Source organism: Mauremys reevesii, linkage group 9 (assembly GCF_016161935.1).
Source record: "Mauremys reevesii isolate NIE-2019 linkage group 9, ASM1616193v1, whole genome shotgun sequence".
Classification (NCBI taxonomy): domain Eukaryota; kingdom Metazoa; phylum Chordata; order Testudines; family Geoemydidae; genus Mauremys; species Mauremys reevesii.
In genome coordinates this window covers 70,692,862-70,707,194 of record NC_052631.1, presented here as the reverse complement: position 1 = coordinate 70,707,194, position 14,333 = coordinate 70,692,862, and the positions used below count along the sequence as shown (strand labels likewise).

General features: G+C 43.0%; 1 protein-coding gene across 13 annotated transcripts in view; it reads left to right on the top strand.

Moving 5' to 3' along the window:
* Positions 1–14,333, top strand: part of PCDH11X (protocadherin 11 X-linked) — a 1,093,295-nt gene that overhangs the window by 560,585 nt on the left and 518,377 nt on the right. Inside the window, exon 7 of one of the 13 annotated variants that reach the window (XM_039487742.1) lies at positions 6,339–6,458. The exons of the other annotated variants lie outside the window; for them this stretch is intronic. Coding sequence (XP_039343676.1) covers positions 6,339–6,365 — 27 coding nt within the window. The 3' untranslated portion in view covers positions 6,366–6,458. Of the gene's footprint in view, positions 1–6,338; positions 6,459–14,333 lie in introns of those variants that run through there. 13 annotated transcript variants of the gene reach the window in all.

The window sequence follows — 14,333 nt, the reverse complement described above, 5'->3', positions numbered from 1 at the left end:
CTCTATATCTAAAGAGATGGTTGGCAGCATTACATGAGAGGAGGGAAATGAATGGCAATTGAATCTTTTTATTTATTACTTTTTAAGCACCTATCCTAACAACTCTAGGCACTTTATACCTTTAAAATGTAAGCAAAGACAAAGAATAAAGATTTGTCTGGTCAAAGTCCAGGCCAACAAATATAGCAGATAACCACTCTTAATGACCACCCCATATCCCTCAGCCCATATTCTCAACCAAAACCCAGAAAATGATGACCCTGGAGGTCAACAACACCCCCTTCTCACAAAACATTTGGGAAAAAAGGACCTTTCTTCATAAGGGTTAAATGTCCAGTGATTAAAATCTCACTTATAATTATTCCCAGTTGGCGTGTACTTCATTGTGCGTTTTATAGACCTGGTAGTACAAGGTATGGGATGTTGGTTATTTATGACCACCTGATGTTGCTGAGGAGCCTGACTGGCAGGTGCAATGAAATATATAGTGATAATTTTATCGAGCAAGTCTGACCCTTTCTCTTTACAAAACAAAATAAGGGAAGTGTGTTTCTTTTTTAGTGAGCAGAATTTTTTAACAGGAAGGGGGAAAAAACCCACACTCTCACTGCAAGCCTAATTACAAGTGATGGAGTGTAGTATTTTTCTACACAGTTTTAAAGAATCACTTTTTAATCTTGGAACAGTGGATAACAACATCACTAATCCAATATTTTAACAGTAAATACATTTGATGATGGGAATTGCTACACTAATCTTATATCCTGCCACAGTACAGTTAAGAAATCCCCAGGAGGTTTACTAATCAGTTTTCATAAAGTAAATCAACTTGTGTAATTCTTATGCACTCTCAATGGCCTGTAACCGCAGGCGGAGCTAGGCACAGAATTTTTGTCTTTTCCGTAAGTGTTTTGCACCCTAACCAGAAGCCAAGCCATCCCTCTCCTATTAAAACACACAGGGAGGGGCTTTTGGAGGGAAAATCTCTGAGTATTCTTTCAGGGAGTTTCTCTCTTTGTGCTCTTGGGGGCTGGAGTTAGCTCCTCTTCTCCCCTCCCCCATGGTAGAAGGGGCCAATGCTGTGGATGTTGTGAACCTCATTTATGGACAGGTGGGGAGATCTGCTATGCTATAAAGTTCAGCACACAGCAAAAGACAAATATATCATCCCAAATTGAAAATGTGAACCCTAATATTACTGTTAGATTACATATTGGAGGTATTTAGTATTGATGTATCAGCTCAATGGACCACCATACCCTATCTGTCCACATAAGAACCTCTTGCTTTGCTCTGTATATGAGTTCAGGCCCTGGACTTGCTGGGTGATGAAACATTAGATAATGTAGTTCATGAAGTTCAACATGGAACAGTCACTGTTATTTTGCAAAACCATCAAAATTTAAATAATTAGAACTTGTATCTTAGAATCATAGGACTGGAAGGGACCTTAAGAGGTCATCTAGTCCAGTCCCCTGCACTCATGGCAGGACTAGATAGCTAGATCATTCCTGACAGGTGTTTGTCTAACTTGCTCTTAAAAATCTCCAATGATGGAGAGTCCATAATCTCCCTAGTCAATTTATTCCAATGCTTAATCACTCTCACAGTTAGGAATTTTTTTCCTAATGTACAACCTAAACCTCACTTGCTGCAATTTAAGCCCATTGCTTCTTGTCCTATCCTCAAAGGTTAAGAAGAACAATTTTTCTCCCTCCTCGTAACACCTTTTATGTACTTGAAAACTGTTCTCATGTCCCCTCTCAGTCTTCTCTTTTCCAAACTAAACAAGCCCAATTTTTTTCAATCTTCCCTCATAGGTCATGTTTTCTAGACCTTTAATCATTTTTGTTGCTCTTCTCTGGACTTTCTCCAATTTGTCTATATCTTTCCTGAAATGTAGCTCCTAGCAGGGGCGGCTCTATGATTTCCGCCGCCCCAAGCAGGGCGGTGCGCCGCAGGGGGCGCTCTAGCGGTCGCCGGTCCCGCGGCTCTGGTGGAGCTCCCGCAGACGTGCCTGTGGAGGGTCCGCTGGCCCCGCGGCTCCGGCGGACCTCCCGCAGGCGTACCTGCGGATGCTCCACCGGAGCCGCAGGACCAGCGGCACCTCCGCAGGCACGTCTGCGGGAGCTCCACTGAAGCCGCGGTCCCAGTGGACCTTCCGCAGGCATGCCTGCGGGAGGTCCGCCGGAGCCGCCTGCCGCCCCCCCCCCCCCCCGCTGGGATGCCACCCCAAGCGCGCGCTTGGCGCGCTAGGGTCTGGAGCCGGCCCTGGCTCCTAGAAATGGACACCATACTCCAGTTGAGACCTAATCAGCGTGGAGTAGCACAGAGGCACTATTTCTCTACATAAGTGGGAATGAAAATATCTTTATTTTAATGAAAAGCCTAACAACTGTACACAGTAAAATTGAGGATAATAATGGAAACTCTGAGAGACATTTTTTTCTGGTGCTAACTAACGTGACTATAAAATGTGTAATGTGGTTGGCCATCCACAAAGGCAAAAACCCAATCTCTTCTTCCAGGTGCCAGACAGAGTTTCCTTTTTTAGTTGCAACTCCAGATAATAGTAAAGAACCTGGACTAGCTATGTTTAATGCTAATCTTAATATAAAAATCTTTTATCTGAAAAATCAAGCTATGGACCTGCAGGATGGGTTGGGAGGACTAATTATTTATTGGCACTGATAATTAACTTTGTTGAGTCTAGAAACTGAAATGATCAGTTTCCAGTCTTTAGAACAGTAACAAAAATATTCAGAGTAGTTTTCAGATAAATGTAAGCCCCTTTGCACTGTAAATACTGATACAGACAATATCACCTCATTATATACTGCAGATATATGAGTCACCTAATGCCAGTCAGTTGTCAATCTGAAAAGGCTAATGAAATAAGATTTCAGTGGATGAATGTTCAGATAAATAAATAGCACTTTCTCATTCCTTTTAAAAAGCTATTTAGAAAAAAATAAATAGATAAAATAAAATGAATCAATAAATAAAAAATACCTGTAGAGTCCATTACAGAGCTGTAAAATGCAACATTTCCTAACTTCATTTGTGTGTTCCTTTGCATTAATTGCAGGAGATTGTGGTGCCACTTATCTCATTCTAACTAAAGGGTAGTCGTTGGCACATTATTAGGTAACTAATATTGTTAAATATTATTATACATTGTCATTGGGAGATTAAGTTATTTGGAAAAAGAAGATAATTTTCTAGCTTAAACCTGGAAAAGCCAAAAAAATCAGAGTCAAAAGTGAAACTATCCTCCTGTCCCTAACTCCCGTAAATGATACGCTCATTTTAAGTGGGGCCTTGGAATATGATGGTTGAGTTTAGATGTACTATAGAGTGCATGCTACATACTGAAAGGTCTATGCTTAGTTAACTTGGCTAAGGATGGATTTTCATCCTTAACGTTTTGTTTTGTTTTGTTTTTTGGTCTGTTTTGAATCTCAATTAAAGCCTTTGTAAATTAATGCAGTTTTAGTTTCAGTAATTAAAACGAAGGCCCACACATAGAAAGAGCATGGCTGTTTGGGTAGCCTGCCCTCCATAATTATTTGTGTTTTTTTGTTATTGATCTACTGCCATCTTAGTTCAGGCTTGAGTCTCCAGATAATTATAACTTAAAATGAACTGCATGCCTTGATGAGCAACCACTCCAGAAATACAGTTAGTTGCAACATAAGAGGTTTCTCTGAGGCCTTAGTATTGCTGTTGCATACAGGCACTAAAAATTGGTCAATTGAGTGGGTCTCAAGCAGCATCAGCAAAAGAATCAGCAACAAAGAATCAGCAAAAAAAAAAAGGGTCATGGAATCAGGAGTCTTCTGTGAGCACTTAACTCCTTATTGATTTCAGCAGGGGAGGCCATTACGAAGAAAAAAATCCCATTTTGGTTCAAGTTTATCTATCAGTTTCTCAGACCAGCACATAATTATATGATAAAAACTGTCCCATTTCAGCTAAGCCACAATTCTATTATAAGCTGTTAAGAGCTAATTAAAATAAATGAGTGTTCCATAGACAAAGATTCCAGTGAGTTTGCCTCTAGTACGTCAGCACTGGCAATTATTAGACCTTTTCTCCAATTGTCTTGATACAGCGGGTGATATAAGTTAAAGCAAAGCATTTCAAGGGAGGGAGTAAGTCCGAACATTGAACAGCTGCTCTTTTGCCCAGCCATTAACTTCATTCCTGCTTTTCCCAGGGTTACGGGAAGGTCCATGTTAGACTTCTTACATAATTGTTTGTAGTGTTGTTGTAGCTGTGTTGGTCCCAGGATATTAGAGATACAAGGTGGGTGAGGTCATATATTTTATTGGGGCACTCTTGTTGGTGAAAGAGACAAGGTTTTGAGCTACACAGAGCTCTTCTTCAGGTCTGAGAGAAGAGCTCTGTGTAGCTCAAAAGCTTGTCTCTTTCACCAACAGAAATTGGTCCAGTAAAAGATGTTACCTCACCCATGGTGTATCTCGTTTGTACAGTGTCGTGTGTAGCCCAACCATGTGAAGGAGAATGTGTCAATGTAACACTGTCCAAGGTTAAGCCAGGTGTCCAAGGGTGAATCAACACCATTTACTCACCGTGGGGTGCCCATGTGGGGTAAGCGTCCACAATTACCAGGTGTTGGCAGCAACATGCCCCTCGGAGCTCTGTGAGCCCCACCCTTCCCTTTGCAGACTAGCGGTTATCTCACCACACTGTTACACGTGAGTGCCCAGTTCCTTATCTTCTGGACACCTGCCATGTACACCGACCCACTGCCTCCATGGAACCAGTGCACCTCTTTACTGATTTCACCACCATTCAGCACTCTCTGTTTAACAAGGTATTTAGATGTATCTATAGTAAAACCAAATTGAAATTTATTTGGAAGCTTGAAATAAAGATTTAAATAAAAACAAGTATAAGCATTTGGAAACATCAGGCAACAGATAAAAACTATAAAATGCAATCTATGCCTATACTTATTAACAAGCTACTTTCCTCTCTAATAAGATATTTCTCACCCTGTGGTCAGTCCTTACAGCACTTGTCCAGTCGAGAAAGCTAGCATTCTCATGAAACACTCCTGCTGCCAGAGTGTCTCCTCTGTAATGGTTAACATCTTATGTCCTTTCTTCTTCTCTGGTACAATTACAGACTATTGTCTCTTAGCCTGGACAGTCCCCAAGTTGTAGGCTTCTCTTGGGGTTCTCTTGTCTTTGTAAACACTCAAGCCTGTGTCTTGTCCAGACAGTGAGCATAGAGCTTGGGCTCGCTCCACACTTATGGACTGTTCGTAGTGTTGATTGAGTCAGCCCTGAGATTCCCGCGCCTCAGGTATGTTTCATTTCCAGCAGTTTTGGAATGCAGTATGCTACATGTTACATAACTAACATTGTTTCCTGTACAAGCATCTCACAGTAACCATGACAATCATTGACTTTTAGCTTTTGGCAGAGACCATATAAGGCCGATTTTGGTAAAATACTGATAAGATGGTTGGACACAGGATGATATAACTGGGCACGTCTATGTCACCGTCAGGTTTACGTCTGTACCTCAGTAGACAGCCCCCCTTGTACATGTATCTATGCCAAATTGTTCCGTTTACTTTCAACGTCCAAACGTCAAAGCTGCCAAGTCTGGAAAATTGGGAAACTATAAAGGTTTTTGTCCCTTGGCCCTTTAAATATTTATTCTTTTTCATTTCATGTGCTCTGATTTTGAAGAACATCTCTTGCCATCTCTTGATGTCGCTAAATCACATTGGTGCACGCTGCTGAGCATTTTCTTCCTGTTGCTTACTTTACATCTAATATGTCATTGGTTTTATGACAGCGTAAATGGGGAATGAGCTGCTAGCTGCAGAAGAGCTCCCCAGCAACCATAGCATTACCTGGGAAATTTCTGGTCTGGCCAGAATCCTCATGGTTAATGCAGAAAGTGCATGCACAGGCTGTCTCAAAATGGGTTCCATCAACATACTCCTTGTTGCAGATGTAACAGGGAAGCAGGATACTTTGCTGAGCAAAGAGCATTCTTCTAGCCATTCTTTGGTGCATATTGAATTGAGGAAAATATAGCGTTCTATGGTATGATCAGTGTTGAGCCAGATTACTAAAGGCATTTAGACACCTAAAAATTCAGGTAGATATTCAGTGGTATTTTCAAAGGTGCAAAGGTGCCTAACTCCCAGTGATTTCACTGGCCTGTTGTGGTTTACCTATGCCTTAACAGTGCTGTCTAATTTCTTCAAGAATAAAATGCTTACTCTCTGCCTAGGTGCTCATAATGGATCCCATGACTGCACCCCACAAACATTTTTTAATTTATTCTGACAGCAACCCTGTTTGGTCGGGAAGCATTAACAATCCCATTACCGGACAGATGTGGAACTGTGGCACAAAGACTTGAATTCATCTGCACAAAGCCATCCATCCTCACTAACTGTGAGGTATGTCTATGCTGCTATCAGAGCTGTGATTGTAGCTCATGTAGTTTAGCTAGCATGTCTAAGAATAGCAGTGAAGATGCGGCAGCATGAGCTGTACAAACACGCCTAAAACTCTAGTTGTACTCTGCTCCTAGCCTGCACTGCACCACCTTGTATTTTTAGCTGTGCGCTAGCCAGATTAAAGCTAGTGCAGGAAGCATTAGCTGCAGTCACACTTACGATTGCAGTGTAGATGAGTTGTGCTCAGAATGCACAAGTTTTAAAATAGTGAATATAAAAATAGTTATAATTAACATATGTGTTTATCTTGCCATGTCCAGTTTGATGTTAAAGATCTGTTAAATGTAATATCTAGCGTAAATTGATGAAAACTTTATGTGCATGGGAAACTCACACATAGGCTGCTGAATAAACCAACTGACTGAAATATCTGTACGTATGAGGATACAGGGGATGGTCTGCTTCAGAGAGTGTAAGCAAAATTCATGTTTTCAGACCTCATTATTTGGAAGATTAAAAACAATATCTGTCTTCGGTGGAAGGGCTCTGAGAGAGGATAGCCTGAGTGAGGGGAATAGGAGAAATTCAGAAATGTTGGTCTGTGAAAAGATTACCAAAATTAATACTATTTCTGTCTGTCATCAATGTGTTTGGGTCCCCCATCACTATAATTTCTGAGTGCCTCATCATCTTTAATGTATTTATCCCTACAACATCCCTGCCCAGAGTATTTATCCTTATTGTACAGATGGGGAACTGAGGCAAATAGAGGCTAGTGACTTGCCCCAGGACATGCAGGGACGTCTGTGGCAGAGCAGGGAGTTGAACCCAGCACTCCCAATTCCTAGGCTCATGTTCTAATACTGGACCATACTTCCTCTGTCCTTCCCCAGTCAATTGGTTTTTTTTAACTCCCCTGTCCTTCTCTCCCAATTCATGATGCTTGTGAACCTTTCTACCTACTCCTGTTCAGATTTGTTGTATGATTTGATTGCATTAGGTTTAAAAGAAAAATAGTAATCCTGCTATATCATACCCACTATCATACCCATTCCACTTGCCTATTAAATTGTTTCTAGTTGGAGAGGCAGTGTGAAATAGTAAGCAAAACTGTTAGAGCACATTGTCACTGAGTTTTACAGCTGCTCAGCTGAGTCACCTCAGTGCTGTTCACAGGTATGATGCTTGTAAAACAAGGGGCATGAAGTGGATTAAAATGCCAAAAGAATGAGTTTGCCTTCAGCTCCAGAAGTAGCAGCTACATGACCTGTATTTGCTGAGACAAGACAGTGAATACAATTAGCTACACCACAGTATTGTAACAAGAAGAAAAGTATAGCTAGACTCTGAATTCTTCATTTCACCTAGTCGTCTGTAAATTGTTCACAATGAGCATGATCCTGCCTGACACCAGTGAGAGCTTTGCTATTGATCCCAGTGGAAGTAGAATCAAACCAAAGATTTATTAACCATTGAATATGAAGGGTTCAGAAGTACATGATTAATAACTAGCCATCATTCACAATTGAGGCCAGGATATGACCCCCACCACACTGAACAATCAATGGCATAAATCTGTTTTGTCTCTGGCCAGTATGGTGTGAAAAATCATTCTCTTAGCTCAGCGAATGATGATGAGTTTGAGTTCTTGACCCATCTGTTGAATGATTTTTTTGTAAGACCGTCTAGTCCCATTTTTGATACTGACTCTCTTAGAGGCATGAGCCATATTACTTAATCTCTCTATTAATTCCTCACCTGGAAAATTGGTTACCTATCCTAGCTGTAAATTAGTTAATGTATATCAGGTGCTCTGAAGATGAAGTGGGCAACATACATACTTAATATTAAGACACTTAAAAAAAAGATATAAAGGACACTGCCAAGTTTGTTTTTTAAAAGATGCAAACATTTTTTGTTAAAAACAAACAACTCAGGAGCTGTTGGGGTGTCTGTATACAGACTTCATATCAATGTGCGGAGATTTAGCTCTTGTGTTTTCCTTTTTTGTTAATGAGAGTAATACAATAAATAAGTGAGCTGGATATTCATCACTTAATATCATTTGTAGTAGGATATGGCTGTATGGAAGTTTCTCCATCACAAGTCTCTCTATTTTCAACCCGCTCGGGCACAAATCAAAATTCTATACCATGGCATTGATTTCTAGGGAAACCAATCACAATATCAGAATGAAGGATTAAGACTTTATTGCATGGATAGAGAGAAGAAAATGAATGTTGGGAAGGGAATATTTTGGTTAAATGTACAGTATATAGATAATTTTGACAATAACTGTTACTTACTTACAAAGGAAATTATCATAACTGCCTTAAAATGCAAATTTTGCTTTTTATGTTCTAATACACTTTTCTTTAAGAACAGGTATTTCTTAGGAAACATAATTAGCACCTGCGGAATATGCATTTCACGCCAAAATAAAGCAGCTACATTTTTTGTGCCATCTGTCCCATTCTGTGAGATTTGCTGAAGGGGAAGGTAGTTTTCTGTGCTGTATTGTTCTTTTTATACATGAACTCATTAATTTGTTTTGGTTTATAGTGTGTTTTGGTTTATAGTGTGTTATTTTGAAGTGCCCTTTTCACAAAACATATCTAGCTGATTTAACTACCAAGAGGATTTGAACAGCTTTCATGGTGAAGGACAAACACATTAGGAAAACAAATACACAGATCCAGACTGTGGTTTCTGATGCTCCTGACCAAGACTGTGGTTTGGAAGATATTGCAAATGTCTATAAAGTGTGGAGCCTACATTATTCACTTGACTTTTAGTGCTTCAGCAAAATCCAAGAGGAGAGCACCAAAAATATTTACAATATATTACACTCATTTTTAAACTCTCACACATGTTTGAGGCACAGAGCAGCTGATGTTATAAACAGCATGACAATAGCTGATGCTGGTATACTGTAGTCTGTGCGTGTTATCCATCACACTACCCACCGACGTTTGTTTTTAAATCTACAAATTGTCACAAGAAAAAAGAGCATGATTGGCACAGTCATCACAGCATGTACACATGCACTTATTTGTAGTGTGATATATACACCTCGTATATGCATGTGATATCCATGGGACAAATCGCAGTTGTGAAAAATTGTGGAGCCAGGTGATTAATTTATTTTGTACTTTGCCTATGCTCTGTCTACTAAGCCATCTCCCCAGGATTTATTCTAATATTCCAACTCCCTCTGCAGCTTCAAACAGAGGATGATAAAATAAAATATCAATTTGCTCCAGAAACATTTCCTCCCCATGCCACTAGTTGTAGAAATTTCTTCTTCAAAATTATTCTAGGCAAGGGTTTAGGGTGGACATGATGCAGTCCTAGGTACCTAGGGATAAAAAAATGAGTCCCTGTTTAAAACAGCACCACCAAAAAATATTACTAACATCTCTAAAACATTACTAATTCTAGAGATGCCTTTTTGTTTGTTTTTGGTAACATATGAGCAACCCAGGAGCGCCACCAGCTTGTTTGCCGCCCTAGGTGGCAGAAGGTCCTGCCCCCGAAATGCCACCCCCAACAGAGGCGGCGGAAGGTCCGGCCTCTGCGGTTGCCGGCCCCCAAATGTTAGCGCCCTAGGTGACCACCTAGGTCGCCTAATGGGTTGTGCTGGCCCTGGAGCAACCTAAAACCTACATGATGGTGTGTGTTGTATAAAAGTTTTATGGGTACTCTTTTGGATACCCTGAATAACAACTCACGCTTTTATTATGAATAACTTGCTGCTCTGAAACTCAGAATTATAAAACCTTTAATATTGTGGATCCTCTCTCTCTCTCTCTCTCTCTCTCTCTCTCTCTCTCTCTCTCCTGAGTAGGGAACTAGGCTAGGACTTGGGAGACCAGGGTTCCCATCTCTATACCTCTACAGACTTCCTGTGTGGACTTGGACAAGTCATTTAGTCTGTCTATACCTGAGTTCCCCATCTGTGAAGTGTAGTAATATCACTTTCTTACCCAGAAGAGGTGTTAAAAAAGATTGTGAGGTGCTGAGATACTAGGGTAATGGGGCCATATAAGTACCTGACATAGATAGAATAGTACTCCATAGAGTAGTATTGCCTTAGGCCAAGTCTGCAGTAGGAGTGCTTTGTTAATATAGCATGCTTAGGTGGATGAAGCTTATGCTGGCAAAACTGTGCTTTCGGCAGCATAGCTTATTCTAACACAGTTTGAAGGTATCACTGCATTTACACTAGGGTCTTTTGCTGGCACAGCTGCGTTTGGTCACAAATCACAGCTCTGACCAAAATAGCCATGCCAGCAGAAGTTTATAGTGTAGACCTGGCCTTCTTATATTCTCTGTCAGTGGGTGTATGTACACCTCTGCCCCGATATAACGCGACCCGATATAACACGGGTTCGCATACAACGTGGTAAAGCTCTGACACGCTGCTCTGAGCAGCGTGTTAAGGGTGCCGGGCCGGGGCCGAGGGTCTGGATAAGGGGCAGAGGGCCTCAGGGGCGGTCAGGGGCTTCCCACCCAGGGTCTAGGAGGCAGGAGCTGGGGGGGGGCAATTTTGGGGGCCCCGCAGTCCCAGAGTGGCCCGGGGGATTAACAGGGGGCCGAGAGCAGACCGCTCCGCTCCCCTTGCCCCAGCCCCAGCCATGTTGCTCGGGGGAGGGGGTTTGGAGGAAGGGATTCCCGCGCACTCACTGGCAGCAGCAGAAGCGGAGCAGCCCAGCCCCAGCCCTCTCCACTCCATCACCTCCCAGCCGCAGTGCTCTGCTTCCCGCTGCAGGTGAGTGTGGGACCTTTCCCTGCCCCAGCAACATGGCTGGGGCTGGGGCAAGGAAAGCAGAGGGGGCTGGGGCCGCATCGCTCCGCTTCCCGCTGCTGGTGAGTGCGGAGGGCGTCCTTTCCCCAACCTCTCAGCACTCACCGGCAGCGGGAAGCAGAGTGCCGCGGGTGGGAGGTGGCACAGTGGAGTGGGCTGGGGCCACGTTGCTCCGCTTCCTGCCACTGGTGAGTGCGGAGGGCGTCCTTTCCCCAACCTCCCTGCACTCATCGACAGTGGGAACTGGAGCAGCCTGGCCCCAGCCCGCTCCACTCCGCCAGCTCGCAGACGCAGGTGAGTGTGGGACCTTTCCCCAACCCCCCCTTCCCCCAGTGACATGGCTGGGGCAAAGCGGAGCAGGCTGGGGCCACGTCGCTCCGCTTCCTGCCGCAGGTGAGTACGGAAGGCATCCTTTCCCCAACCTCCCCGCACTCACCGGCGGTGGGAAGTGGAGCGCTGCAGCTGGGAGGTGGCGGAGTGGAGCAGGCTAGGGCCACGTTCCTCCGCTTCCCGCCCCGCTGCTGGTGAGTGCCTGTGAGGGGGTAGGGGGTGTGGATAGGGGTTGGACCAGTCAGGGAACAGGGAGCAGGGGGGTTAGGTAGGGGGTGGGTGTCAGAGTCTACCCTCACTTGAAACTGGGGGGTTTCAAAGTGAGGACCCGCATGTCTTCCCCCACCCCAAAATCCTAGGGTAGGTCTCCCTTTTGCTGCCACCACCTCGGTCAATTACGTGGGCCGGGACACCCCTGTTTTCCCCCTGTCTCCCTCAGAAGACACTCCCTGGGGAACACAGATCAACTCACAAAGGAGGAACCTCCCCCCTCCCTCTCTCCTAGCCACTGGAAAGATATACACCGAGTCAAATCCTTGACTCAACACAAAGAGGGACTTACCTCCCCCTCCCCTTCCCTAGTCCTGGAAAGAGATACCTGATTCAAACTGCTTGAATCAAACCCAGGAGGAACTATCTCTTCCCCCTCCCTTCTCTGCCGGAGATAAGCTGTCTCACCACCGAGAGAGAATGCCTTAGCCCCTCCCCCTATATCCACAGTAGAAGGGATTTAATCAAATCTTTATAGAAAGAATTTATTAAAAGAAAAACAAGAAAATACAGAATCTCTATGAGTCCAAGCTGGACACTCATAGGGTATAACCTTGCTAAGTTCTGGAGAGAATCCTCTCTCTTCTCAGTACAACCAGTACAGGCAGAATTAAGAATAATCAATAACAAACACACAGAATTGCAAACATAGGATTATTAGATAATGACACAAAGTATCTTTCTAATACTCACTATCTTGACTAGAAGAAATTAGTTCAGAAAGGTAGAAACTTGTAGACTTGATTAAAACATCTGGACTCTTGTAACTCCAGACGGCTAAAGACAAAAAAAACAGCAACAGAGGGAAAAAGTTCCCTCCTAGAAATTTCAAATTCTCTTCCCTGATTGGTCCTCAGGTCAGGTGCCTACCAGGTACTATTTTTAACCCTTTACTAACTATTCATGACAGTGGGGTCCTGGGGGTGATTAGCAGGGCCGGCTCCAGGCACCAGCTTATCAAGCAGGTGCTTGGGGCGGCAACTCGGGAGCGGGGCGGCACTTTTAGGTATTCGGCAGCAATTCGGCGGAGGGTCCCTCACTCCCGCTCGGAGTGAAGCATCTCCCGCTGAATTGCCGCAGATCGCGATCGCGGCTTTTTTTTTTTTTTGGCTGCTTGGAGCGGCAAAACCCCTGGAGCCAGCCCTGGTAATTAGGGACAGGGGTCTCTGGAGGGGGCGGTCAGGGAACAAGAAATGGGGGAAGGGGGGGAAAGCAAGTTCAATATAACATTATATAATGCGTTATATCGGAGTAGAGGTGTATATCTGAGATTTTTACTAGAGCTGTTGATTAATTGCAGTTAACTCACATGATTAACTGCAAAATATTAATCGTGATTAATCACACCATTAAATAATAGAATACCAATTGAAATTGATTAAATTTTGGATGTTTTTTCTATATTTTCAGATATATTGATTTAAATTACAACACAGAATACAGAGTGTACACTTCTGACTTTATATTATTTTTTTATTACAAACACTTGCACTGTAAAAATGACAAAATAGTATTTTTCAATTCACTTAATACAAGTACTGTAGTGCAATCTCTATCATAAAAGTGCAACTTACAAATGTATTTTTTGTTACATAACTGCACTGAAAAACAAAACAATGTTAAACTTCAGAGCCTACAAGTCCACTCAGTCCTACTTCTTGTTCAGCCAATCACTAAGACAAACAAGTTTGTTTACATTTATGGGAGATAATGCTGCTGTTTTTTTATTTACAATGTCACCAGGAAGCTAGAATAGGCATTCACATGAGACTTTTGTATCTGGCATTGCAAGGTATTTATGGCCAGATATGCTAAATATTCATATATCCCTTCATGCTTCTGCCAGAGGACATACCTCTATGCTGATGATGCTCATGTGACAGGTTGGACCCCCTGGGATGTCACCTGGTGTGCTGGGACACCACTGTTCTGCCAGCTGGGCCCCCTTTTACCTGGTCTTGCTGGGCTAATCTCCCCAGCCTTTTTCCAGCCAAGCACACAGGCAGGGCCACACCAAGCTGCACAGAGAGACAGAAATCCACTCTGAGAAGGCTCAGCTTAAAGGGCTTGCCACAGCACCCATATGTCCACCCCCTCCCCCTTTGGAGTGCAAACCCAAAATTATATGAAATTCACCTCTTCCCTCAATATGGAGGAGGATCTGCACAACTTCTCTCTCCTCTCAGTTAGAAATCACATAAACTGGGTTATATTGTAAACCAGAAATAAGTTTATTAACTATAACAGGTGTATTTTAAGTAGTTAAGGAGGTAGCAGCCAGAACAAGGCAGATTATTACGAAAATAAAACAGAGCACACAAACTAAGTTTAATACACTAAAGAAACTGGTTACATGTAAGTTCTCACCCTAAACATGTTTCTAATAATCTTCTTCACAGGGCAGATGCCCTTCCAGTCTAGATCCAGTACTTTCCCCCAGTTCAGTCTTAGTGGTTTCCCTCAGTCATCTTCGGT